General features: G+C 36.2%; 1 protein-coding gene across 1 annotated transcript in view; it reads left to right on the forward strand.

The window, feature by feature from the left end:
- The window catches only part of mmp2 (matrix metallopeptidase 2), a 62,341-nt gene extending 50,141 nt beyond the window's left edge, over window positions 1-12,200 (forward strand). The window contains exons 10-13 of the mRNA XM_028809317.2: window positions 3,373-3,509; window positions 5,279-5,438; window positions 9,296-9,405; window positions 11,455-12,200. Coding sequence (XP_028665150.1) covers window positions 3,373-3,509; window positions 5,279-5,438; window positions 9,296-9,405; window positions 11,455-11,558 — 511 coding nt within the window. The 3' untranslated portion in view covers window positions 11,559-12,200. The remainder of the gene's footprint in view (window positions 1-3,372; window positions 3,510-5,278; window positions 5,439-9,295; window positions 9,406-11,454) is intronic.
- The last annotated feature ends 15,136 nt before the right edge of the window (window positions 12,201-27,336 follow it).

Genomic DNA, 27,336 nt, shown 5'->3' on the forward strand with positions numbered 1-27,336 from the left:
TAAGATGCACTGTCATCATCTATAGTGCTTCTCTTGACAGTAAATCAATCAGAAAAAATTTACAGTTTCCATTAATGGAGTGATTTAGAGAATCCAAATTAAATAATGCAGACTAAACACTGAGGTGGTTACTTTTAGTATTTTATAGGAGAACTGCTTGGAATACTTTACCAATATAGACAAGCCAGGAAAAGGAGTTGCATCATCAAGCTATTTGATACTTGCCTTTTTAAGCCTGTTTGTTTTTTTTGTTTTTCTGCATTTAGGAAACAATTGCTATAATAGGATCATTATCGTTCATCCTGTTGGTCAGTTATCACAAAAAAGGGAGCTAGCGCTTGGCAAAGAAAAGTTAGATTAAAAATGTGATAGAAACTAGAGCAACTGTGTAACAGTTCAAATTCTTTTAGCACAGAAACACATTTTGCAGCAGCCACACAAAGAACCAAGCCAGACATCATTAAATCAACAGGGAAGAGAATCCATAGAAAAGATTGTGCTGTATGTGTGTAGTTAACAAGAAAGCCATCAGAATAAAAAGATACAGGGAAGCTGAAAAGGTAAAAGGACATGGGCAACCATAGAAAATGGTTGCAACAAAAGGGATGGCAACCTTTTTTTGGTATTTATTTTCTCTGAACCACACAATTAAATAACATTGACAGAAATCAATAATACTAAGAAGACTGGGAGGTAAACCTAAACAGTACTTCTGCCTGACAAAACAGGAATAACAGAAATTAAACCCCATATAACATCTAAATTCTCGATTATAAAATGCCAACTTTATTTACAATAAGCATGTCTGTAGGTAACATATACCAATAAATTGATGAAGTCCAAGACAGTGCAGAGGCTGCTGTGTGGCTTGTTATTTTCACATATAAATAGTGGAACATTTCTGGGTTAACTTTTCCAGCAGTGCTGGCAGATTCCCGCTTTCATCCTTTCAGCCCATTGAAATGTCAGATAAACATCCTGGTGTTCTGAATCATGTTTACATAACTTGCTAAAGTTACATTGTGCATATTAACTGCATCACAAAAAAAATAATTTCTCTTGCCTGTATACATTAAAAAAAAAACAAAAAAAAAACTTGAACACGTTTAATTTAGAATTATTAAATGTGACCACATTATCTTGTACAAAGGTAGGTGAAGTTAAGTGGTACAGAGAACTCCATGATATGCTGCTGCAGTGTGACTCTGTAGCCACCAGGAAAAGGTTTGAGCAGAAGAGTAATGAGAATGGAGAATAATCATTTATAGTGAAGCAGTGAAAAAATTAATGTTGGCATCACTGACTGCTAGACTGGTATCTACAATAAAGTAAGTACAATAAAAAAAGATAATGAAAGGCTCTACATTGCCCTGTTTTAGTCTTGCTCTCAGCATTCATAATTAGTAGACAAACTAATGTGTAATTACTGACATTTTCATTTTTCCTGATGTTTCTGTCAAAAATAAATAACTTCTACGCAATTAAGCAGTGATGATTTATGTACACACCCTGTATAAAAGCATAGGGCGGAGTGGTGTCTCTGAGGCTAGAGAATCCTGCAAAAACCAAAAGTGACTCTGCTCTATTGGGCCCTTGAGCAAAGGCCCTTAACCTGCAATTCCTTCATCCTGAGTATGACGTTAATCTCCAAGCAGGTCCTCCAACTTACAGGGAAAACATGGGGGTTGGTGGGAGAATTGGCACTCCAGCCACAGTAAAAAAACCTTACACTGTTTCAGTGTGGTGCTGAGGTGTCACCCAATGCACTCAGGTCTCAATTAGGGTGGTTCATCATGTGGTGGGTGCGGCAAAGTGCTATCAGCACATGCTCCCAACCTCTCCTGCCTCCTGTATAGCAAGGATGTGTTACTATGAGACTCCTTTTTTTAAACAGTTTTGTTTTTCTTACGTTATTTTACATCTTATTGGTTAAAAAAATGCACATTTGTGTAACTAGGGAGGAGAGTAGCCATGTCAACTTCATACTTTGTCACATGTAAACAAAGAAAGACACTGTAGAACCTTTATTTTCAAAATAATGGTTGTGTTGTATTACTTTACTTGAAATATGTCTCACACTGGATGTTTCAGATCTTAAAAGGCAAAATGCACCATTCATATTCTAAAAGGACAATATGGAAAATAGAAGATTCTCAGTTGAAATTTTTATATGAATGCACCATCCAGATTTTATGCACCAGTATAAAAATCCAGGAATAACTTAGATACCTAAATTTACACAGTTGTTACATGAAGATGACCACTCATTTCTATAAAATAAAAATTGTCAATAAGTTTATTGATCATATGATTTTTATAGCAATGTAATGCTTGATTAATGATTTTCCTTTTTTATTTTCACAAAAAGAGAGTAAATCTTTAAATGATTTTTTTGTGTCGATAAAGAAGCAAATCAACAGAAACTCTCCAAACTCAAACCTGAAATTCACATGAAAATTATAAACTATTAATTATGAAAATGTGACTGCAGCAATTATTTAATGCAGCAAAACCATTCATTGCAATGAAACTTTGTGCCTAATTAAGTGATAAGCACAACTGGTGTGATACCAATGATTTAGATTACAGTATTTGTGGAGACCTCCAAACCTGATACCACAAATAGAAATTATTTTAATAATATATAAGAATTGTTCATTAGAAGGGGTGACACGGTGTGCAGTGATAGCACTGCTGCATCATACCAAGGTTCACATTCTGGGTACTCCCTACATGGAGTTTGACTTTTCTGTGTGCCCGTGGGGGTTTCCTCCAGCTGTTGTGGTTTCCTCCAACAATCCAGAAATATGCAGGTTAAGTGGACTGGCAACGCTAAATTGGCCCCAGTGTGTGTGTGTGTGTGTGTGTGTGTGTGTGTGTGTGTTGACCCTGAGATGGAATTGCACCCTGTTACTGCCTTGTATAAGATGCTTGCTGGGATAGGCTCCAGTTTCCCTGCAACCCTGCTCTGGATAAGTGGGTATTGAAGATGGATGGATTTTATTTAGAAAGACAAAAGGATAAAAAAAAAGTGAAAGCCTTAACAATGTTTCTTGTAAGTGCCGACTTCTGTATCTTTACTAGGGAATTTAAGGCATTCCTTTGGGCTTAAATATTATGCCGCATTCTAATTCATTAGGCTTCTCTAAATTAGGGTCCCAGGCCAGCATGGTATTTTTGTAGATGTTTCTAATCCACTAACAAAGCAAGAAATAAAGAAAGCACAAATTTTTGCTTCTTTATGTCTTTTGTGGAGTAATTGCCTCCAGTTTGTAGTTTTCTTTGCCCGCATGCAAGCAGTGATGAAAAACAGATGTACAAATGAATCAGACATTTGTAATTGTTACTGTAAAATGCTTTCATTTCCCCTAGATTCCTTTGGAGGACCAGTAATCCCAGATCTAAGCCTACAGGGCCTATGCTTGTTGCCACTTTCTGGAGTGACCTGCCAGACAAACTGGATGCAGCATACGAGAATCCACTAGAAGAAAAAACAGTCTTCTTTTCAGGTATTTCACCCAGATAAGGTGGGGGATGGTTGCACACTGCACACATATGGACAGGCTTTCACCTCCAGACGTAAATACATACCTTGGCGCATACATTCACATTATGACAGTTAACGCCAGACACCAGCCTTACTCATAGCAAGTAAAAGGCAATTATGAATTGTGGAAGCACTTAGCGTAATACAAGTTTACCAAGTGATCAATGTCAGTTTTCCGTCTCACTTTAATATGACGGTTATCTTTTTTATAACATGGTAGGGCCTTGAATCTGGACATCATTGCTGGGGACAAAGAACACCACTGTTAGCATCAGAGGCTTAGACTTAAGACACCCAACACCTGAAAGGAATGAATCATCTATATAGTAGACTAGGTGTAATGTATACTGAACACACAGAAAGATGCTTGTAAATATAGTTAAGGCTATAGTTGTTAGTGGTAATATGGAATATAATTGTAAGCATTTTATGTTGACCATGCAGTAAAGTGGTATAGCAATTAAAATGCCTGCAAAGTTTAACCAGAGGGATGAAAGCCTTCTAAGTGGAATTTTCCTACCCTCCTTGAGTCCACATATATTTTTTTTGTTTTCCTTGGAACTCTGGGCTCCTCCCCTACTTTAAAGATGTGCCATCCAGATGGATTACGAGATATTCGATGTCCACAGTAATGAAAGCTATTTTTAACACAGATTTTTTTTTTTAATTCATCCTTTTGCAAGTAACCAAACTTAGCTATATTTTTATAAAACAAGTAGAAAACCTCGTAAGTTTAATATCCTACCTGAATAGATCTTGATATGAGTACCTTTTGTAGCCCTACAAGCATTATTACTAGTGCTTTCACCGCCTCATATTGATTCTCTTTCAAGTTTGTAAAGGAAAATGTGCATTTTGAATGTGTTCTCACAATCCCAGAAATAAGATGTGCAAAAAAAGGATGAATGGCCGAATTTACTTTCTGTCATGTCCCTAATGTGATGATTTATGTGGGTTATTAGGAAATCAAGAAGTATCAAGAACAGGTGCCATTTTTTTATTGGATGCAGCTGTTATAAAAAAACACATTTAGGGAAGTAAGACTTGAGTTTATCAAATTCAACGTACTTCTATGGAGCAAACCAGAGATGGCTTAAAGAAGTGGTTCTCGAAATGTTTCAGGGCAAGGACCCTTTTGCTAATGTTTAAAAGTAGTGTATACCGCCTACAGCATTCCACATACCTCTTAGCATAAAGTCCACACTACACTTACTACTATTTGTATTTTTGTGTATGTCACTAATATTTTAACTGACAAATTGCATATTATACAAAGATGTTTCTTCATTGCAATTTCATGTGAGCAGTACAGTTTCTTTTGATGGTAAATTCTAGAGCAAAGTTGGAGAGCTGTTTTCTTATGTCAGGCCATGTTTAACTGGTTACCTTTTTATTTTCTGTATCAAAACTGTAAAGTTTGTGTTAATGACACTAGACACTTCAGAAAGATGTAATGCAAGTAAAAGGATACATTCAGTCACACATTTTTATCAGAAATCAAAATAATTTAGAGATTAAGGAAGCATAGTGATGGCACAAATAGCATACTTAGAAATAAACAAGAAGTAATTGCTATGCATTTTCAAAGCATGATAAATAAGGTGATTTGAGACTACGGTGTCATCACTATGACACAAGTTGGTAAGGTGAGGAATTTATGTGATATTTTATGTTACTTTATGTGGACAATCAACCATATTTATTATATAACCCTGACTCTGCTTTCCTCAGGCAATCAGTATTGGATTTACTCTGCAAGCACATTAGAGAAAGGGCACCCCAAGAAAATTTCCACTCTGGGTCTGCCAGCTGACCTACAAAAAGTTGATGCTGCATTTTCATTTGGGAAGAATAAGAAGACATATATCTTTGCAGAAGATAAGTTCTGGAGGTGAGTTTTTGGCTGTCCAGCTCATCTTTGACAGATAATCTTATCTGCTTTTTATGATAAATTCTGCTGGAACTGTTGTATTTTCAAGTTAGTTAATCAGATGTCTGAGAAATATACAAAATACCGCCAACTTTGAATATTACAAATTTTAGCAGTTTCGTAGTTGGTCATTTTAAACTAAAAATTTTAAATAATGTTAAACAAAATACCGGTTAACCATTGGGGCACAATGGTTAACCCTCTCACCTCACAGCTCCAGAGCCCCAAGTCTCAATTCCAGCCCAGGGGGTGTTTTTGTGGACTTTACAAGGTTTTCTGGTGTTTCTCCCATATTCCAAAGATGCATATGTTAGGTTAATTGACCACTCTAAAGTAGTCCTGTATAAGTAAGTGAGTATGAATTTATTAAAAGAAAATTGTGCATGTGATAGATTAGTGCCCTGCCTTGTGATGGGTATTACTGGGATAAGTTCCTGGCCACATAATAAAATTGGAATGAACAGTTTACCTAGCTTCTATGTCTTTTTAGAGATAGGAAAATCCACATGAACATGGCAAGTAGGAGTGTGCGATATGTATCGTCTAAGATAATATTTTAATCACTTTGCAAAAAACAATCAAAAACACGCCTTGAGAGTCCACGCATTCACTATCTCATGTAGCCTAACAGGTCAGACTGCTGTGAGGATGTGGTCAGCACACCACAAGTTAAGCTAGCCTAGCTGATTAAAAATGAGTTGGCAAACAGCAGCAGGGGATAATACAGCCTCACAATCTACGTCATTAGATTTAATTGCAAGACATGGATCATTCTCACTTGCATGGAGGTGGTTTGGCTTTGAAAAAAAACTGATGTTGCTTAAAAGACAACGAACTCCAGAGCCCCATAGGTGTCGGGGTATGTGTGGGGGAAATCAGTTTGAACAAATTATTAATCGGTTCAAAAAATCTATGTAATTATTTTTATTTCCATAAGAAGCATATGCCTATTGGGCGGGTTTTATTTTGCAAGCTATCTTTGCCTCCTCATCTCGTCCCTATGGCTTCAGAAGTTGGAGCAGGTGATGACACAAGGGAGGGAGCAAAAAAGAAAAAAAGTCTTTTAGCAGCAATTTAAAACCAACACAGACATTCAGAGAAGTCAAGTCTCTGCACACTGCCATTGAAAAAGAGATCAAGAGCTACTTGATGAAACCTGAGGTGGACAGTGATGGTAATCCACTTGAATGGTGGAAAACACAAGAAGTACATTTCCTCAGATTGGGGAAACTTAAAAAAGTACCAGTGCACCCCTGCCCCAAGCAGCTCTTCTGAAAGGGCTTTTAGGACTGGAGGAAATGTTGTACCATGTAACTGTGCTGCTCTAAAGCCGTGATGCTGTGGACAAAATGTCCTCAGTAGAATTTTACAATTGTATTATTTTTGTTTTCTGTTATCTGCAATATCAAACAGAACTTGAAGTCAGTAATTTGTTTAAAAATGAAGGTTTGGATGTTTTTGTATCTCTGTGCAATATATGACAGAACATGTCAAAAAATTCTATAGTTTTTTTTTTCCTGTGCAGTATTTGACAAGACTTTGGATTTTTATACTATAGTATGTTAGATTTTTATTCTTGCTCATATGTTACACAATTCATGTTTATCCAGACTATAATGTTCATGCCCTGTAGTTCAATTATGATTGGTATTTTATTCCCTTTCTTCATGTCTTGTTTACATTAATAGTAAATGTCCGTTTAAAATGTTCACATTATAATTGTTTTGTTGGCCTTAGTGCAATTTTTTGTGTAAATCCTATAGACCACTTTGAAATGGTTTACCCATACTTACACTCTTTGATCCCAGTAACACTTTGACTGGTGATTTTAATGTTTTTGTGTTATTTTACTTCAGTTTTAAGTAAATAAATAGGACCTGTTTTCCTTAACAGTTGTTTCCATTAATCTCATTAGTAAGCAATAATTAATATCCTATTAACAAGACCAAGCTAGAGCAATAAGCTTTTACAAACACATTTTTAAAGGAGGCAAAATATCGTCTAATTATCGATATCCATCAAAGTGCCGGAAAATATCGAGATATATATTTTTTTGCTAATATTGCACACCCTTAATGGGGGTAGCATGTACAAACTCCACCTAGACAATATGCAAATGCAGGATTCAAAACCAGAATGATGATATGAGGCAACAGTATTATCCACTACTCCACTATACCACCCCAGAAAATTTGGAATTTGTAACAATATATAGTCTGAATTAGCATAATCCACTTCAATTTGGGGTGATCATAAGAGATACAATAATTTAGTTCATGAGGTAGTAGTACATTATAAACAATAGCTGTATCAAATATTTGAAACATTAAAATGTGTGCTTCAATTTAAAAGCTTAAAGTCTAAATATTCTCGATTGAAGTAGAAATTCGTAATTTTTCCCCATTTCATATAGGCCCATAGAGAACTGGCTGCCTAGTAAAGGATCAAAAATCAGAAATATCATATTTGTAATCACTAACCTTCAAACCAGTAACCCATATGCTTATATTTAAAATTTGTCATTTTTAACCTTCTGGGAGTGGCTTTTAGAGAGCTGGACCACTGATAAATAATCAAATATCAAAAATATCATATGCCTGATCAGCAACCTTGAAATACCATAAAACAACACTCCAAATGCCTATATTTCCAACCACCATACTTACATTTCTAATCACCATTTTTTTAATGTACAGTATTTTGAAAAGGAGTTTTTTTTTTATCTCTCTTATCCCATTAGGGGGTCAGTTGATGTGACATGCATAACTTCAAGTCTTTCTGATTATTTTTGCTAAAGACACCTATTGGTTTACTCTTTATCATAAGAGTGTGATTTCCTGCATAAAATTCGGTCCAAAAATGTCCTACAAATGAGGGTTTTACAGGTCTAAAGAGCCACAAATATGGGGGAATCCCAAAAGCTTAACATTTTGCATAACTAGATATCAAGACGTGTTAAATGGTTTACGTATGGGAAGATTTTATTGTGAGTCAGGAGGTACAGGACGAAAGAAACAATTTTAAAAGCATATATTATTTTTATGACCACAATATTTTATGAGTTAATACATGTGTAAAATATTAAACATTACTAATACTGAAAATAAATATGAGATAATCCAAGTCTATTGTCCTTCCATACAAAACAGTAGGATCCCTGCTTCACTGTGTAATTATGGGCAGCTTTCTCAACCTAAATTCAACTACTTGATCAAGAAAAAATGAATACATAAAAAAGCTAGCTCAAGTAAAATGAATCTTTTATCACCTGGGCTCTACCAGAAAAGGCACAAGTATTCATTAAGCTCTATGACTGTTAAGTTTGCTCATCTGGATATGATTTTACTTTTAATGCTCTGTGGGGAAGGTCAAACTAGAGTCAGAATTTCAGAGGGCTTGGCGCCACTTAAGTAGATTGTACTCTGCTACTCAGTCACCTTTTAATCATTAGCAGTACTAGCAGTGTACCTATAATGTGACAATAATGAGGTAAAAAGTAATTAGCTGCATGCTTCTAATAATACAGTATTGGTCATAGTGGATGCGTATTTAATTCCATAGTTGATCTTGAACCAATTTAAGGAGCCTCAGCTACAAACAAGCCACATACTACGCCACTACCAAGATGCTTTGGGTTTCCTTTTGTTGAAATACCTTGTATTTTTTCCTCCAGTAAACACTCCATAGTTCTTTCATTAACTTCTGCCATGGATATTGAGTAGACTACACAGTGACAAGACATATTGCTGCTACAACACTTTGTGTAAAGAATCTGTTTCCTACTTTTAATGTATTTGTTTTGCATTTCTTTTCTGCAGATATAATGAAGCAAAGAAAAAGATGGATCCAGGCTTCCCCAAACTGATTGCTGATGCCTGGAATGGAGTGCCAGATAGCTTAGATGCAGCCTTGGAGTTTCAGGGCAGTGGTAAGCTGAATACTGGGCAAGATTCATGGGCTGCATAGAGACGGGATCACTGCTGTCTGCTCCCCAACTTCCTGGAGCCATGGTTGTCAGTGGTTTCAAAGAAGGCAGCCAGGCTCTTATTAGATCTGGCACATTGCCTCCAGAAACAAATTCTGAAGTTGCCTTGTATAGCTTGGTCTTTTTGCAAGCAAAACACAAACATGGACCAAATATATATGCACAAGGTGAATGAAACTGATGTGGGTCTTTGCAGAGTGTTCTGGATGCATTCACCAAAATATATTTCCCCTCTTATGCATGATGATAGCATACAGAGTCCATCTGTATTACTTGACAAAGATGCCTGTGTCTGCTTGTTAAATAAGAAGCTAAAATGCACACCTCAATGATTCCAGGCCTCAGTGCTTTTAAAGGGGCAACTTAAAACTTTATACTCCAATGTTCAACACACTAACACAGAGTTCTGCAGAAAAATGAGTTTTGACCACTTTTTTAGGATAATATACATTGAAGCAAGTTAATCTTCTATTCAGCTTCAGCTGCACGGTTTTAAATGCACATGGAAGAAAACAATTAAATATTTCAAGTAGTTTAGATAAAGCGCAAAGATGCATTTAGATTCAACAGCTCAACAAGTAACAAGAAATTAAATCTGAGACAAACACAGTAAAAATTAAAAAAAAGAATTACCGGTACGCTTATCTTATCAGTTCTCTCCTGGGGCAACAGTTTTATGAGAAGCCCTGTCACAGTATCTGCACTGTTTATAAATTAAAATAAATATTTTGGTGAGAAGCAGAAGTTATAAAAACAATGATTAAAAGTTTGAGCCAAGTAAACAAAGAACATCATTAGCAAAGTTTGGGCTTGAATTTTTTTTACGTATAGTCTACCTTCTAAATTATCATCAACTGTTGTTTTCATGGGCAATTTACTATACTAATATAACAGAGATAAAGTGGGTGTAGAGACATCACCACATCCAAATTAAGAAAGAGCAATTACAGCGTCCTGTGCCAAATACTTTTTCCTTTCACTCAGCAAGACAGGCTGCGATTTTCTTCCTGCCAAAGTAAGTGTCAAAATCAAAAACTTACAGTTTAGAAAACTACTGAGTGGACAACCTGGGACGGGCACAGGCAATCTCATTATATTAATTTTAGAAATTAGATCAATTCATGAGAAATGGGAATTTTAAGAGGAGGGGGGTACGTTGAAGTTAAGGTGGGACGGATGAAGTGACATCATCAGCCCCACACTAAGTAGTTTTATGTGCCTGGAAAAAAAAGAGCTCATAAGTTTGAAACAAGGGCTGGATGACCATTAACAGACGCAGTGCAAACTGGTTATGTTGGTATCAAAAGTGGTAAACCCTTTTTGTCAGATGGCATCTTTAATGCACCCCAACCACCCTACAGAAGGGTAATAAGAGCAGCTTTCCACTTTAATGAAGACCAGCTGGCTTTTCTGCTGAATGGGAAGACTGAGAATAAAAAGGTTATGGGTTTAAGCAGGTGGGGCATTTACCCATTATGCTATGGTTTTCAAATGCTTTTTAAGAAATAACTGCAACAAAGTCACTTACCGCTTTATAGCTAGTGTATGTTAACATGTTTTACTAAAGCATTATAAGGCCAGAGTCGGCCAAGAGTAAAATCAGGAAGCACTTTCTTTTAGTTTAGGATTTTTATCTTTATTCCATGCCAGGAGCATTGTGCAACTTGTTTCCAGTAATTATTGTTTAATCGGGCAGCTGATTTTTGAAAACAGCAGGTGGGTGTGGACCCCATCTGTTTACAATAAGAATTGCAATAAATGGTTAAGCTAGTTAGAAATTCTTGATTTCATGCCCTACCTGGACATATGATTTAGCTTCATTTATTAATTATGTTTGTTCTGAAATCATTGATGTTGTATAGATAGATAGATACTTTATTAGTCCCAAGGGGAAATTCACATATTTATATATATATATTTATATAATTTATACCTTTTGTAAACAGCTGAAATATTGACATTCACCAATGTTTTTTCTCCTTTTAACTGCAGGATTTAGTTACTTCTTCAAGGACTGGTACTATCTTAAATTGGACGACCGGACTCTGAAGATTGTTAAAGTAGGCAATGTGAAAACAGACTGGTTAGGCTGCTGAAAAGTGTAAAATACACTGTGCTATTCAATTCCTTCTACATATCTTTAGACCATCATTAAGAACTTGCTGGTAAATAAAACCAAATTAATGGTCCAGTCTGGAACTGGTACCTGCAAACTACCAAAGAACTAGCAAAAACATAGCAGCAGAAGAACCAGCAATTATAAGAAATCCAAGATAAAAACCATCAAGCCACTTTATACATCAGTTACAATTGTGTTTCTGCCCAAGGCTCACGTGAGTCAGGAGCACAGTGCTATTTGTATTTTAGCAGCAGTGAGTCACTTTCCTAGGGTTCTAGGTCTTTTTGTTTTCAATGAAAGGTGGTTTTATAGCACTTTGGATTTTATAATAAATGCCTTTATAGGAAATGTTACTGTGGTCAAAAATGTCATGACAGTTGAGGTTCATGTCATTATGTCTTATACAGTATTTTACTAACAGTACGGAATGGTTTATGGCACAGGCTGCCTAAGGAATAATTGTAGTCAAACAAAGAAGTCATGACAAGCAGCTGCTCGGTAGTCTTTTGTTTCATCCTTTTTGGCACCTTGACAATAAGTAGATTTGTGTTACTTGCTTTCATGCACTTTCCAGTATGCTTCCTCAAAAAAGATTTAATAAAATTTTGTAAACTACAAACAGTGTCGCAGTTCATTTTAATCATGTTTAATCATTCCTCACTTTACTTGTATCTTGCGCACACTAAATTGAAGTTTTTTGGTAATTTACAATGCCCCCTTGTGGATACTCAGATTTAAGAAAATACAATTTTGTTGCTTTGTATTCAGTTTATCACTGATGCTGGTTTTGAGATGCAAATTAATACAAAACACACACACACACATATATATATAATATAGCTGAGTGGATTTGCATTTTTTTTTATCTTTTTTTATTTTAAAGCTGTAGTGTATGCATCTTAAAATAAGTCCAATGGTACAGTGACTTCATGTTTTGCCTGGAAGCTCTTTAATGGCATATATTAATCCTTCTTAGCTGCTTTATGTATTATAATGGGGATTAATTGTGTAGGCCATCATGACCCAGAACAAAAATCTTATCAAACCAACAAAGGTCCAAAATATCTAGGATAGTGTTACATGTTTGTTAATCAATTTACTTACTGAACCTTATACCACTTCAGGCTTGTTTGGAGGTCAAATCTGAGCCTATCCCAGCAACTTTAGAGTACTAGATCTGCTGAAGAGCTCACTCTTATACACATATACTGTATACTCACTCTCACTGGTTTAGAGTCACCAGATAACATGTATATCTTTAGAATGGGTAAGAAGAATGTTGTACTGTATTCTGCCATGAAAACATTGCAGCAATCCAGTCCTTTTTTAACATTGCTGCATCCTTTGCTGGGTGAAAGAGCCATCAAACCTTTCTTAGTACCACTAAGACTCAAATCTTTGCCAGAACATTAGTCCACTACATGGCAAACTTATGCACACACCAACACTCAAACACACCAGGACAATTCAAAATTATGACTTAATGTAACACATAAATCTTTGGGATGATTGAGGAGAACCACAGCATCCAGAGGAGAAATGTACTGTATATGGGGAGAATATGCAAAATACACATGGGTAGTAGCTTGGGCAAAATTCTAACTCAGGATAATAGACCTGTGTCTAATTATTATTAATTTAATAGTTAATTATTAATAAACACATATGTAATTGCTTGAATATTAATTGCTTCTATCAGTTTTAAATGAGCACTTTTTTCTAAGTTTAGATTTACAGTTAAGGTCCCAGTGTCTTAATGTGTACCACTATAAATGGTAACATTATATTTTATACATTTACAATTTTATGCCTGAAAGCCTATTTTTAACCTGTTTGTGTAATTTGTTTTTAGCTTCTTCTCAGTTTATGTTTATGTACTATATATTCTGTATTAAGAAAACCCAACTTAAAACCACACTTTTGTAAATTTTTGTCTGGCGAGTTTTACCTCCCACTGTCTCTCATACCAATCACACTTCTAACGTTTGAAATAAAGTTGGCCCATCATACCTAGATTTTATCTGATGTTGGTATGCCTGAGGGAGAATCTACAGCAAATCCTCCAATTGCCTTCAAGATGTAACATTGCAGGTATGTAGTTCCTGTCAAAGAGTTGGACCTCACAAATGTACGTATATGGTATAACATTGTATGATATCCATCTATCCACTCCAGTGTTTTCTAGTGCACAATCCTGGTGTGTAAGGAACAGGATTTCAGACCACTGCAGGACACATTTATGCACATACCTGTAATGCCACTGAGGTACTGTCATCAGACACTCTTAACAATGTATTTGGACTGTGAGGGGAAAAACCAGGTACCTAGAAGTGATTTGTGCAGACCTCTAATAAACAAAGTATCCTCTGTCATGAACATGTTATTGACTCTATCCCACATCTGTCCACGTCTAGCACGTTATCAACCTTTATTTTTATTATGCATGTAAGCATTGTCATTTTAGAGCTTTTGGTCTCTACCATATGATGCATGGCAGCCATCATATAAAAGATAGTGCATTTACACATTAATCATATGACACTGCTTGAGACTAGCTCTCAAGCACTCCTTCATTCTAGGGAAACATAATTTTGGTTTTGATTATACCTTTGGTGATGCTGGTAGAATAAAAACGAGACTTAGGGGTCATATAGTTATTTGGGTGTACAGTAATAGTTATTGTGCATAACATTTTTTGGTATACTTTCCACATTAAAATATAGTATCTATCTTATAAGTAGTATAAAAGGGTTAATAAATGTCAGACACTTGTTAAAGCATATCAGAAAACCAGATAAAGGTCAAGTGAACAACAAAGAATAAGAAGGTTCTAGGTGATGGTTCAAGAAGTTGGCTGACTATCATGTAACCCATTAAGACTGTCTTTACTTTGTGACCATTCCATCACAGGCTACTGTCATGGAGCTTGTGATGTACTGTATCCCTCCCTCTTCATGATGAGAAATAAAGACTGGATGGACAAGTTCCACATGCCTGGTTGTTCAGGTTGATTATTAATAGATGTATATATTTAAGGTTAACAATTTCTACCACATGCTTTATAAAAACTTAACAATTTACCAACTAGTGTGCACTGACCCTGGCAAACATTTTCAGTCAATCTTTGGAAAAGGCTGCAAAAAAGACCTTATTTTATCTCAAACATATTGATAGAATAAACTTTATTTGTTCCCATGGGAAATTCGGGTTGTAGCAGAAGCTCATTAAATAAATAAATGAAATGCATAAACACTTTATGGTCTAACCATACACCAGAATGACTAAATATAAGAAAATTAAAAAAAAAAAAAAAGCTTCTGATCTTCTGATTTGGCAGTAACAGTGAGGCATTATGCAGGTGTTTTAGTGGTGGTATAAAGGAGCCCTCCCAGTGTTTCTACTTCTGCTGAATGATTTGTTGACTAAAAGTACTCAGTATTAGTGTGCCAGAGTGTGCACCATTGTTCTTAATGGCACTCAGTTTTGTTTAAAATTGCTCCTCTGCTACTACCTCCGAGGGGTTCACAGTGTGTCCCATAACTGAGCCTGCTCTTTTAATTAGCTTGTGGACCACTCTTGAAGTGATGTTACCATCCCAGCACCGCACAGTGAGAAAAAAAAATCTCACTAGCCATCACAGAGTTGTAGAAGATGTGAAGGATGTCACTACCCACATTAAAGGAGCCCAGTCTCCTAAGAAAAAAAGAGCCTGCTCATATTTTGTTCCTCTGTGTTACAAGACCAGTCCAACCTGTCATTGATATGGACCCCCAAGTACACAATTTTTAAAAAGAATATATAACATATTTGCTTGCTATACATAACCTATAAATGGGCAAGATCAGATAATGGCGAACTCATGACAAATGTACTCCCACTACAAAGCACCAGCAATACCTTGATGATGATGAATCGGTGGTTTAAGCAAATTTGTGATTGTAATAGGAATATGCTAGTAATAACAGAAGTAACAGTGGGAATGATACACAACAACATTTGTAGAAGGAAAAACCTCATGTCCTTCTGGAAGGTTCTGTGTGGCACAGATTAGTACACAGTATGGAAGAGTAGGCTTGTGTGATCGCAGATCCTGTGATGGATTGGCACCCCATTCAGGGCTAGTTCCTGGCTGGGATAAGCTTGGCTGTCAGCTACCCTGAATTGGATTATGCAGATCTGAGAATATTATCTTTTTAAGTAAAATATATTTATCTACTTATTTCATAACATCATTAACTTACTTTTAAACATGAATTTTAATTATATTTCTTTATCTTTTTACTATTAAATTATTCACTATTTGAGAAATGCATAATATACATAATTATTTATATTGTATAAATACTTTTTTAATCCATTCCACTTTGACTTTCCAAAATTTGGACATTTGTAAAAGTCTACTATCTGTTTATCAATATTGTAAAGATGAAGTGTCAAGTGAAGAACGAACTTTTAAGAACTGGTAATTCATAGGAATTTTCCACATTCTTATACTTCTAGTGAATTTTTTTTTAGTACTACAGGATTTCAGAATTGGTCAGTGTTGGATAAAGGTGGCATTCTCTAAACATATTTACAGCAATTCCTTGCCGTATTTCTTTATTTGAAGTCAAATTCAGCATTACACAATACCACATAGCACTTGTTTCATTTTAACACGCAGTAAGCCGATTTTAATGAGAATAGGTAAAGCTATCAGGAGTGCATTATAGCAAATGAGAAACATTTCAAGGAGCATTAAGACCATGAATTAGTTGTACTGCTGCCTAACAGTGTTGCTTTGGTAAATACAGTACACTAATTTCTTAGACTGCATATGTATGTAAAGGGATTTGCAAATGAGTGAGCAGAATTTTGAAACTTTTTTTAAACATTTTTTTCTAATGCCTTTCAAAATTGTTTATTGATTCTTCAATTCATTTTAAAAACTTCTTTTTCCAATATGGTGTCACATGCCCAATCCATTTCAGAGCAGACTTACTCACAGCCTCACATACAGGATCAAATCTTTAATTAACTTAACTTGCATGTCCCTGGAATGCTGGGAGTAAATCTGAATACTTGACAAATTCCTTTGTGGATAACATAACAAAGACAGCGTCTAGGCCAAGAATTCAACCCAGATCTCTGAAGCTATAAAGAAGTGTCAGTAATCACTGCCATGCCATGCACTCTACTTGACAGTGTTCCTCTGTTACTGCTCCCAAAGATATATTTGGGTTGTCACTTTTGTGTGGAGTTTGTGCATTCTCCTTACATCTTCATGCTTTTGTTGTGTTCAGGTACTCTGGCCTTCTCTGTGTTGTAAGTTAAGTAATGACCTTATATTGTGCCACACATGTGCACATGGGAGACAGCTAAAAGGACCAAATGAAGGTAATTCCACACCAGGCCAAGGGGTGGCAGGGTGCGCTAACTCGTTCTCTGTTATCCCTGCAGACCAAACACAGGAAATTCTCCCTGATTCCGGCCACGATGACGTCACTTCCGGGTCAGGCCACATTGATGTCACTTCCAGGTCCAGCTATGAAGACGTCCCTTCAAGTTCCAGCCACCCTGACATCTCTTCTGATTCCCTGCCTTAAAACCCAGACCACTTTCTACGTTTCCTCAGTTCTGTGTTGAACTCAATTCTGTACACATATGTGCAACCTATTTTTCCTTTTGCAGCCAGGGCTCAAGTATACGGGTGGTTGCCCCAAACATTTTTTCTGTGTGTCAAGGCTATTTATTTCACAATTGGCACTGTGTTAGTGGGTGTGGATGTGTTCCTAAGTCCATACTGTATGTCCTGTAATGAACTGGCACTCTGTCAAGGGCAGATTCCTGCCTTGTGCCTAGTGTTGACTGGGAAGCATTCTACTTCCCTTGATCCTGAACTAGACATGACAGGTTCAGAATTTAAACATTATCGTATATGATTTTTAAAATGCAATCCCATCATCATATATAACTTTTTATACCTACATTCTGTAGTACCTACAATTGTAACACATGTAATGACTGGTAAAAAACTAAAACGCAACACAGTTCCAGTTTATAATATTTTCAAATAATAGGTAAAATACACACAGCAGTAAATGTAGTGCACAAGCAAAAGAAACAAAATATTTTACAAAAGCAGTAAAATGTTTATTTACAATGATTTGGATGTATTATCAAGGCCCCATATCGATCCATAATAATTAGTTTATGTTAAGGAGGTATAGCCTTATCAGGGGCTTTACTTATTAATGCTGAAAATACATACTCTATAAAACACTGCATTACATTTTTTTTACCTTTACCTTGTTATAATTTTGCTGGGTTTTTTTTCCACATTCTACTTGTGACGCTTTTATTCCCTTATGCATTCCCATTTTCCCTACTAATTAGAGAAAAACTGTCATACTACCTAAATTAGTGCGCAAACCTTTGCAAATTTATTTGACCTTTCAATACAATAACACAGGTTGAAGACTAGTGTGTGTAAACAAGTTGAACATTCAGTTATTTAGGTAATATTAATTACTAAGTTATTAGGGATATCTAGCTCAGATAATGTGCTTTCAACTTAAACATGGAGATCGCAGAAACATTATTATACTCACTGTGGAGCACATCCTGTTCAAATGATGTCATCAGTGTTAACTGTATCCTTGTGTAATGTCTGCTTGTGTACCTTGCATATACAGTTTATCTTGAATAAGATTATTAGACTCTTGTGAACATTAAAGGCCTTCTAAAAACAAAAAAAAAAACAAACACACCACAACAACAGTAAGTCCACACACAAACGTCTTCTTCCTTCAGGTAGAAATGTGTAATTTGTCACTTTCTGGACTACTTCAAAGTTATTTTCAAAATGATCTTCCTTATAGTCTCAGTAATATATGTCATATCCATCCATCCACCTATCCATTCCTTTTCTAACTCCCCTTTTTCAGCCCACTATTCAGTGGGATCCAAAGCAGGAGCAGGGTGGCAATCAGCCCTGGACAAGATGACAATCCACTGAAGAGGACACTCACACATACACAATTTTTCAAATTGTTCTAATTACAGGTGCCAAATAACGTAACATGCACATTTTTGGAATGTACAAGAAATACCCAGAGGAAAAGTCATACAAACACCCGCAAACTCTAAATGCAGGGCTCTGAAGATGTGAGGTAGTAACTGTAGTACAATCACGCTCCTGTTAGATATTGTAGGATAAAACATATTCAAAATTAATATATTAAAGACCTGATGTAAATCATAACTATTAAAATAAAATTTGATAATCAATTACGTGTATAATAACCACACAGGATTCAAGTGAGATATAATTTGACCTAGCAGCAGATATTTGTATGAAAGAAAGAAACTGGAGTCCCTGAGAAAACCAATGCTAACTCCAGTCTGAAGTAAACACCACGGAGGAAGTGCATCACCTCAAGATACAAGTACTTTGTAGAATACATTTGGTTATTTATGCTGGACTATCCAGAAAAAATAAAGAGGAGTAAGCAGAGACTTTTCCATTTTTACCACACCATATAGTGTCCTAGCTAGAGGGACCACTATGGTAACACAATGACAAAATAAATAAAACAGTACAAAAGGGTTATAATGTCTTCTGTAAAAATTAGACCTTACTTTTCATGAATTATATGGATTCTTTTGAAACTCTACTGTAATAAGGAAAATGTCATAATACAAAATTCCTAACACTCCACCTCAAGCTGGTTACATTTCTGTGGTCTATCAGCTTATTTAACAGCAGTTTTATCCCTAAAGGGGATATGTCATATAGAGTTAATGCACCCCAATTACCTGTGACCTAGTAACCTCAAAGATGTTGTACTAAAGTCATACTTTGCAGTGCACTATACAGTCATTTTCTGATTATTTTCTAATTTTCTGAATATTTTTTAATTTTGATTTTCCATTTTTATTTAACTGAAACAGCAAACATAAATTAGAAATGCAAAGCACTGAACACATAGGAGGGGGTAGTATTTTGGCACAGTGGTTAGTGCTGTTACCATACCATACAGAGAACTCCAAAAAGCTTGCTTTAAATCTTAGGTCTGGTCACTGCATGTTTGGAGTTTCCACATACTACCAGTGTTGTCTGGGTTTTTCTTTGGTTACTGTGCCAGTTTCCATGATTTTAAATTGACCTGACAACAGTAATTGTGTACGAGTCCTGAGATGGACTGATGTCCTGTCCAGGGTTGGTTCCTGTATTGTATCTAGAACTGTTGGAATAGCTTTCTACTCCCTTCGGCCCTAGATTATGATTATACCCGTAAACAAATGTATGGATGCAATATTATATATGATAAATAAAACTTGAAAACTTTAGTCTCTGAAAATTAGGAGCAATAACAACAGTGTTCTTTTTGTGTAGTCTAGCATTGAACTATATCAACATGACAGTGCAAAGTTGCAAATCCAATTCAAAAGACTTTTTTACATCCATCTGTCAAAGTTCTGGGTTTTATGATGCTGTGCAATAAAGGAACCAACCCCAAACAGATGGACAGTTTTCTGTAGCACATCTGCACTCACTCATACCAAGGTAAACTATATTTATCAGTTAACATAAGCATACCTTTCAACTGAGGGAGTATTCTTGAGTTCACAGAGAAAACATAAACACAAGAAGAACTTGCAAATAGCACACAAAAAAGACATAAATTTTACTTTTCATGAATTTTAGAGATGCTTTCTAAACATTACCATAGTAAAAACCATGCCATACAGGATTACTAACATTCTGTCACAAACTGGTTATAATTCTGTGGTCAATTAGCTTATTTAAAAGCAGATTCCCACAGAAATAAATTGGAAACCAAGAAAGTATCAAAGGTAACCAGCGAAACTACTAGAATAGATCAAGAACATGCAGGTGTCCAAGTGAGGCTCTTCATAGGAAAAGGCAGATTCTGCATTCAGAACTCAACCTCTTGACAACTAAAGAAACTGAACAACTCGTTTTTAAATCAAGACATCACTACTATGAACATAGAGAGAAAGCTAATAAGCTCTTAGCTCAACAAGTCCACAAGCAAGAACTTCACAATGCAAATCCCAGCAATTACCAACACAAAAGGAGACAAATTCATTGACCATAAAAATATAATGCAAACATTTAGAGACTGCTATAAATCCTTATATTCTACTAAGTTTAAAGAAGACAAGACACAATGTGATGCATTTCTGGATGCATTACAGATACCACAAATAGATACTGTTAGTGCAGAGGAATTGGATAAACCTCTGGCGCTACCAGAATTACTAGATGCTATAAAGTCACTTCAGAGTGGGAAAGCAGCAGGCCGTGGTGGCTACCCTGCCGAATTTTATTAGAAGTTCTCCACTCAGCTAGCTCCACTTTTATTAGCAACAAGCTAGAGACAATAAAATTCTACCTCAAGTTTTTCACCAAGCATTAATCACAGTCTTTCCTAAACAAAATAAGGATGTATTACAATGATCATCATACAGACTAATTTCACTTCTGAATAATGATATTAAGATACTCTCCAAAGTCCTAGCTAAAAGGATGGAGAAAGTGCTGCCTTCGGTAATATCACAAGATCAAACTGGATTTATTAAAGGCCAACACTTAGCATCCAATCTTCAATGCCTGTTTAATGTAATATATTCACCCGCAAAGTCAAACATCCCAGAGATATTATTATCCTTGGATGCAGAAAAAGCATTTGATATGATTGAATGGAACTACATTGACTACATTGGAGAAATTTGGGTTTGGCCCGAACATTTGTGCATAGATCAAACTACTGTATACTAACCCAGAAGCTTCAGTTTGTATTAACAACATTAATTCAGACTACTTTAAACTAGAACTTGGTACCAGACAAGGATGCCCCTTGTCACCACTACTTTTTGCAATCGCCACTGAGCCACTGGCAGTTCACTGTTGAAATGCTTATGAGATAAATGGGATTATCAGAGAAGGACTTGAACAGAAAATTTCTCTATATGCAGATGATATGGTACTGTATATATCAGACCCACAAAATACTGTGCTTGCAGTCCTAACAGCACTAACAGAATTTCAAAAGATTTCTGGTCTCAGAATTAATTTGAATTAAAGTGTGCTCTTTCCAGTGAATTCTCAAGCACACAATATTAGATTGGACACCTTCCCTTTTATCACTGCAGATCAGTTTAAATATCTAGGGGTAAACATCACAAGTAAACATAAAGCTCTTTATCAACAAAATTTCGCCGTCTTTATGGAAAAAATTAAGCAAGACTTACATAGATGGTCAACCCTTCATCTCACTATAGCTGGAAGAATTAACATTGTTAAGATGAACATCCTCCATAAGCTTCTCTTCTTGTTTCAAAACATTCCAATTTACATCAATAAATCGTTTTTTAAGAAATTAGATTCAACCATAACCATATTTATGTGGAATTCAAAACATTCACGTATCCAAAGAGCGACCCTACAAAGACCTAAGGTAGAAGGTGGCATGGCTCTACCTAACTTTCAATTGTATTACTGGACAGCAAACATACAAACTATAAAAATCTGGACACAAATAGATGAACATATACAGGCTTGGTCCACAATAGAAATAAAATCCTGCAGTACTTCTTTATATTCCTTGCTTTGTGCCCCAATAAATGCAAGTTATTGCCATTATACTAACAATCCAATTGTGCTTCACTCACTCAGAATATGGAACCAATGTAAGAAGCATTTTAAGATTGAGAATCTTTTATCGGTGGTACTCTGCATGAGAACCACCTTTTTCAACCCTCGCAATCATATGCAGTTTTTAATGTATGGTAAGCATTTGGGGTTAAATCACTTAGAGATCTGTACATAGACAATGTCTTTACATCCTACAAACAATTACATTGTAAATTCAACTTTCTAGCAACACATTTCTTTCACCACCTTCAAATTAGAAGCTTTGTTAAATAGAATCTGCCCAATTTTCCTCACCTCCCATCTCCCTCTATGCTGGAGAAAATATTGTTCAGTTTCAAGGACTTAGACAGCATTTCTGCAATATATAAAACCATTTACAGTCCCTCCCTTTCAAAGATCCAAGAGGACAGCGAGAAAAGGATCTCTCACTCAACATATCAGAAAAGGAGTGGAAAGTAGCAATGCAGAGAATTCACTCGAGCTCCATACGCACAAAGATTACAATTATTCAACTCAAAATTATATACCGAGCACATCTGTCTCGTTTAAAATTGTCCAAAATATTTCCAGGGCAACATCCAACCTGTGAACGCTGCAATCAAGTTCCAGCCTCACTGGGTCACATGTTTTGGGCCTGCACTGAATTAACATCATTCTGGACCAAAATTTTAAATGCCTTTCAGACAGCCTTGGTGTCACAATCCCTCCTAACCCATTAACAGCTGTGTTTGGTGTACTCACAGATGGGCTTAAAGTGGAGAAGGACAAAGACTTATCTTGCTAAACTGGAAGAATCCTAACTCTCCTCTTTTAAATCAGTGGGGTAACTGATGTTATATATTATTTGAAATTAGAAAAAATCAAATTCTCACTTAGAGTATCTGTGCAGAAATTTTTCAAAACCTGGCAGGATCTAGTCAATAACATTTTAGAATAAGCTTTTAAAGCACTGAGGAAACAGATTCTCCCCATTTCTTTTTCTTCTCCATTTATCTTTATTCACTTATTAATTAATCTATTTACTTACAGTTAGGTCCATAAATATTTGGACAGAGACAACTTTTTTCTAATTTTGGTTCCGTACATTACCACAATGAATTTTAAATGAAACAACTCAGATGCAGTTGAAGTGCAGACTTTCAGCTTTAATTCAGTGGGGTGAACAAAACGATTGCATAAAAATGTGAGGCAACTAAAGCATTTTTTAACACAATCCCTTCATTTCAGGAGCTCAAAAGTAATTGGACAAATCAAATAACTGGAAATAAAATGTTCATTTCTAATACTTGGTTGAAAACCCTTTGCTGTCAATGACAGCCTGAAGTCTTGAACTCATGGACATCACCAGATGCTGGGTTTCCTCCTTTTTAATGCTCTGCCAGGCCTTTACTGCAGCGGCTTTCAGTTGCTGTTTGTTTGTGGGCCTCTCTGTCTGAAGTTTAGTCTTCAACAAGTGAAATGCATGCTCAATTGGGTTAAGATCAGGTGACTGACTTGGCCATTCAAGAATTTTCCACTTCTTTGCTTTAATAAACTCCTGGGTTGCTTTGGCTGTATGTTTTGGGTCATTGTCCATCTGTATCATGAAACACAGCCCAATCAATTTGACTGCATTTGGCTGGATTTGAGCAGACAGTATGTCTCTGAACACCTCAGAATTCATTTGGCTGCTTCTGTCCTGTGTCACATCATCAATAAACACTAGTGTCCCAGTGCCACTGGCAGCCATGCACGCCCAAGCCATCACACTGCCTCCACCGTGTTTTACAGATGACGTGGTATGCTTTGGATAATGAGCTGTTCCACGCCTTCTCCATACTTTTTTCTTGCCATCATTCTGGTAGAGGTTGATCTTGGTTTCATCTGTCCAAAGAATGTTTTTCCAAAAGTGTGCTGGCTTTTTTAGATGTTCTTTAGTAAAGTCCAATCTAGCCTTTCTATTCTTGAGGCTTATGAGTGGCTTGCATCTTGCAGTGCACCCTCTGTATTTACTTTCATGCAGTCTTCGCTTTATGGTAGACTTGGATATCGATACGCCTACCCCCTGGAGAGTGTTGTTGAGGCTAGGGATCTGCACTGGCAATCGGAAGGTTGCCGGTTCGAATCCCGTAAATGCCAATAGGGACTCTGCTCTGTTGGGCCCTTCAGCAAGGTCCTTAACCTGCAATTGCTGAGCGCTTTGAGTAGTGAGAAAAGTGCTATATAAATGCAAAGAATTATTATTAATTATTATTACTTGGTTGGCTGTTGTGAAGGGGTTTCTCTTCACCATGGAAATGATTCTGCGATCATCCACCACTGTTGTCTTCCGTGGACGTCCAGGTCTTTTTGCGTTGCTGAGTTCACCAGTGCTTGCTTTCTTTCTCAGGATGTACCAAACTGTAGATTTTGCCACTCGTAATATTGTAGCAATTTCTCGGATGGGTTTTTTCTGTTTTCGCAGCTTAAGGATGGCTTCTTTCACCTGCATGGAGAGCTCCTTTGACCGCATGTTGTCTGTTCACAGTGAAATCTACCACATGCAGGCACCACACCTCAAATCAACTCCAGGCCTTTTATCTGCTTAATTGAAAATGACTTAACGACGGACTTGCCCGCACCTGCCCATGAAATAGCCTTTGAGTCAATTGTCCAAATACTTTTGAGCCCCTGAAATGAAGGGATTGTGTTAAAAAAATGCTTTAGTTGCCTCACATTTTTATGCAATCGTTTTGTTCATCATACAGAATTAAAGCTGTTTAATTTAAAAGAGTTGTTTCATTTAAAATTCATCGTGGTAATGTACAGAAACAAAATTAGAAAAAAGTTGTATCTATCCAAATATTTATGGACCTAACTGTATTTTTACTAGCTTTAAGTTTTATTCTGCTGCTCATGCTCTCTTTCTCAGGGGTGGGGGTTGATTTATTTTCAATCCTATTTTCGTAAAATTGATCTACTTATATGGAATGTTGTGTGATTTCAATAAAATTATAAAAAAAAGCAGATTTTATCTCTAAGGGATCCAAATGCTATAAATACAGCATTACCTGCTGCATACCAACATTCTGTAGGAGAATTATATCTCCATTATTTGCACTATTTACAGTATATAAAAGTGAATGAGCAACTTAGGTATTTCAGGGATAAGAGTAGCTGCAGGTTATTAGTAGTCAATTAATTAATTAATGTCTGCAAATGCTCTCTTTGATACATAGTCTTTGAATTAGGAACACCAAAATCACTTGGTGTAAAAAACTATCTCTTTAGCTTCAGTTTAAAATATTTGTTCGATATTTCCTCCCATCTTCCATTTTCCCAAATAAATAATGTATTTCATAAGAGCCATCCATTCTCTGAACCTAATGGGAGCTATAACAGGTGCAGTACAAGAGTCAACCCACAGCCTGACACCATTCCAATACATGGCACATTTTTTTATACTGTCACATATGCGGGATTAGGGAGCAGCCAACAGGCCCGACAGAACGCAAAAGAATGTGAGCTGGAGATATAAAACAAAGTATTAATGCCTTTCTCCCTTCCTCACCAGAAACAGAAGATTAAAAACCAACACCATTTGGAATTCCATGCACGCAAACACCGTCCCAAGCCCCGGAGATGACTTCACTTCCACATCACGTCTATCTGGTTACACTCCCGTCCTCCCATACTGACTTCACTTTCGGCTCCTGATGATGACGTCATCTCCGTCATTCACTCTCCACATCATACCCATTTCCTCTGTCTGTTGTACTTCCTGCCACAAACACACAAAAGCTCAGTTGAAGATTGTTTTGATGTCAACTGTTTGAGGTATTCACTTTTGACTGTAGTATCAGTCCCAATTGATTGCCTGGACCACCGCCATTATATGGGGACATAGCCCTAACCCTTAATCTGTTTCTTGTCTTCTTATTTTTTCACAATGCATATACACATATATTCATATGTTCCAGTTAACTTATGAGTATGATTTTGTGATATGAAAGAAAACCCACAAACATAAGGAGAACTGAAAGTATCTTAACTGTGAACTGAAGAACTCCATGGCTAAGGAAGCAATATTAACCATTACATCATCTTGTGTTGCAATTTTTATGTAGAAAGTTTACTTAGAATTACAGTAGCTAATTTGTGAATAGCAACAGTGCTTCCTGATAATGAGGTTTTCTTATGGCAAGGTTCCTGTGTTAATGAACCTTACCTTTTTCTCTGTTTTTATGGGGTGGACATCTGAGCCTTATACCTTTGTTTTGAGAGAATAACCAAAACACTAATTTGATTGATCAAGAAATATTTATAAGTACTGTAAGATAATGTGTGCTTATATACAGACACATAAGACTATGAAGAAAACAAAATTTGGAAGCACCGGTTCTTTATCTGTTTGTATTATATAGGGAACAACATTTTGCAATCTATCATCCTTCCATCTAATTTATAAACCCAACCAGTCCAATTCTGGCCTGTTGAGAGTCACAGTCCACTGCTGCAGCACTAGGTACAAAGCAGGAACCAACTCTGGATAGGAAACCAATCCAACCAGGGATATATATATATATGCACACACCCCAACACTCACTCATACTGGACAATGTGGAGTCACTAATCATGCACATGTTTGGTATCTTGAAGAAAATCAAAAGTAACTAGAGAAAAGCTCATACAGCTCAATAGAGATTCCATAATAGACTGCTCAGTGTTTATATATGGGTCTGTGAGTGGCATGCAACTGACTTTTGATCTTGTTGTGGGTTGGTTCCTGACTTTGCTTCCAACTCTAGCAGTATTAAGGGTTAATAAATGGGTTATATATAACATTATATACAACATTATAAAGCTTTAGGTTGACTGATGCACTGATTGTTCTAATATACGGTTAAAATGTAAAATATGGAGCAGCTTTGAAAAATTTTCCAACACTTTACTGATTTTGTTTTTCAGGCACGTGTTCTTTAGTTCAACTACAAGATGTAGTTCATCTACAAGAAGTAGTACACTTTGTAGACTGTTTTTTATTGTTTTATTGTTGTAACTTCTTATTATGGGCTTGTGGATTGTTTCTTGTATAACCTCAATATCCATTTGGTCTCTGGTTAACTTAAACGCA

Source organism: Erpetoichthys calabaricus, chromosome 9, assembly GCF_900747795.2.
Source record: "Erpetoichthys calabaricus chromosome 9, fErpCal1.3, whole genome shotgun sequence".
Taxonomy (NCBI): domain Eukaryota; kingdom Metazoa; phylum Chordata; class Cladistia; order Polypteriformes; family Polypteridae; genus Erpetoichthys; species Erpetoichthys calabaricus.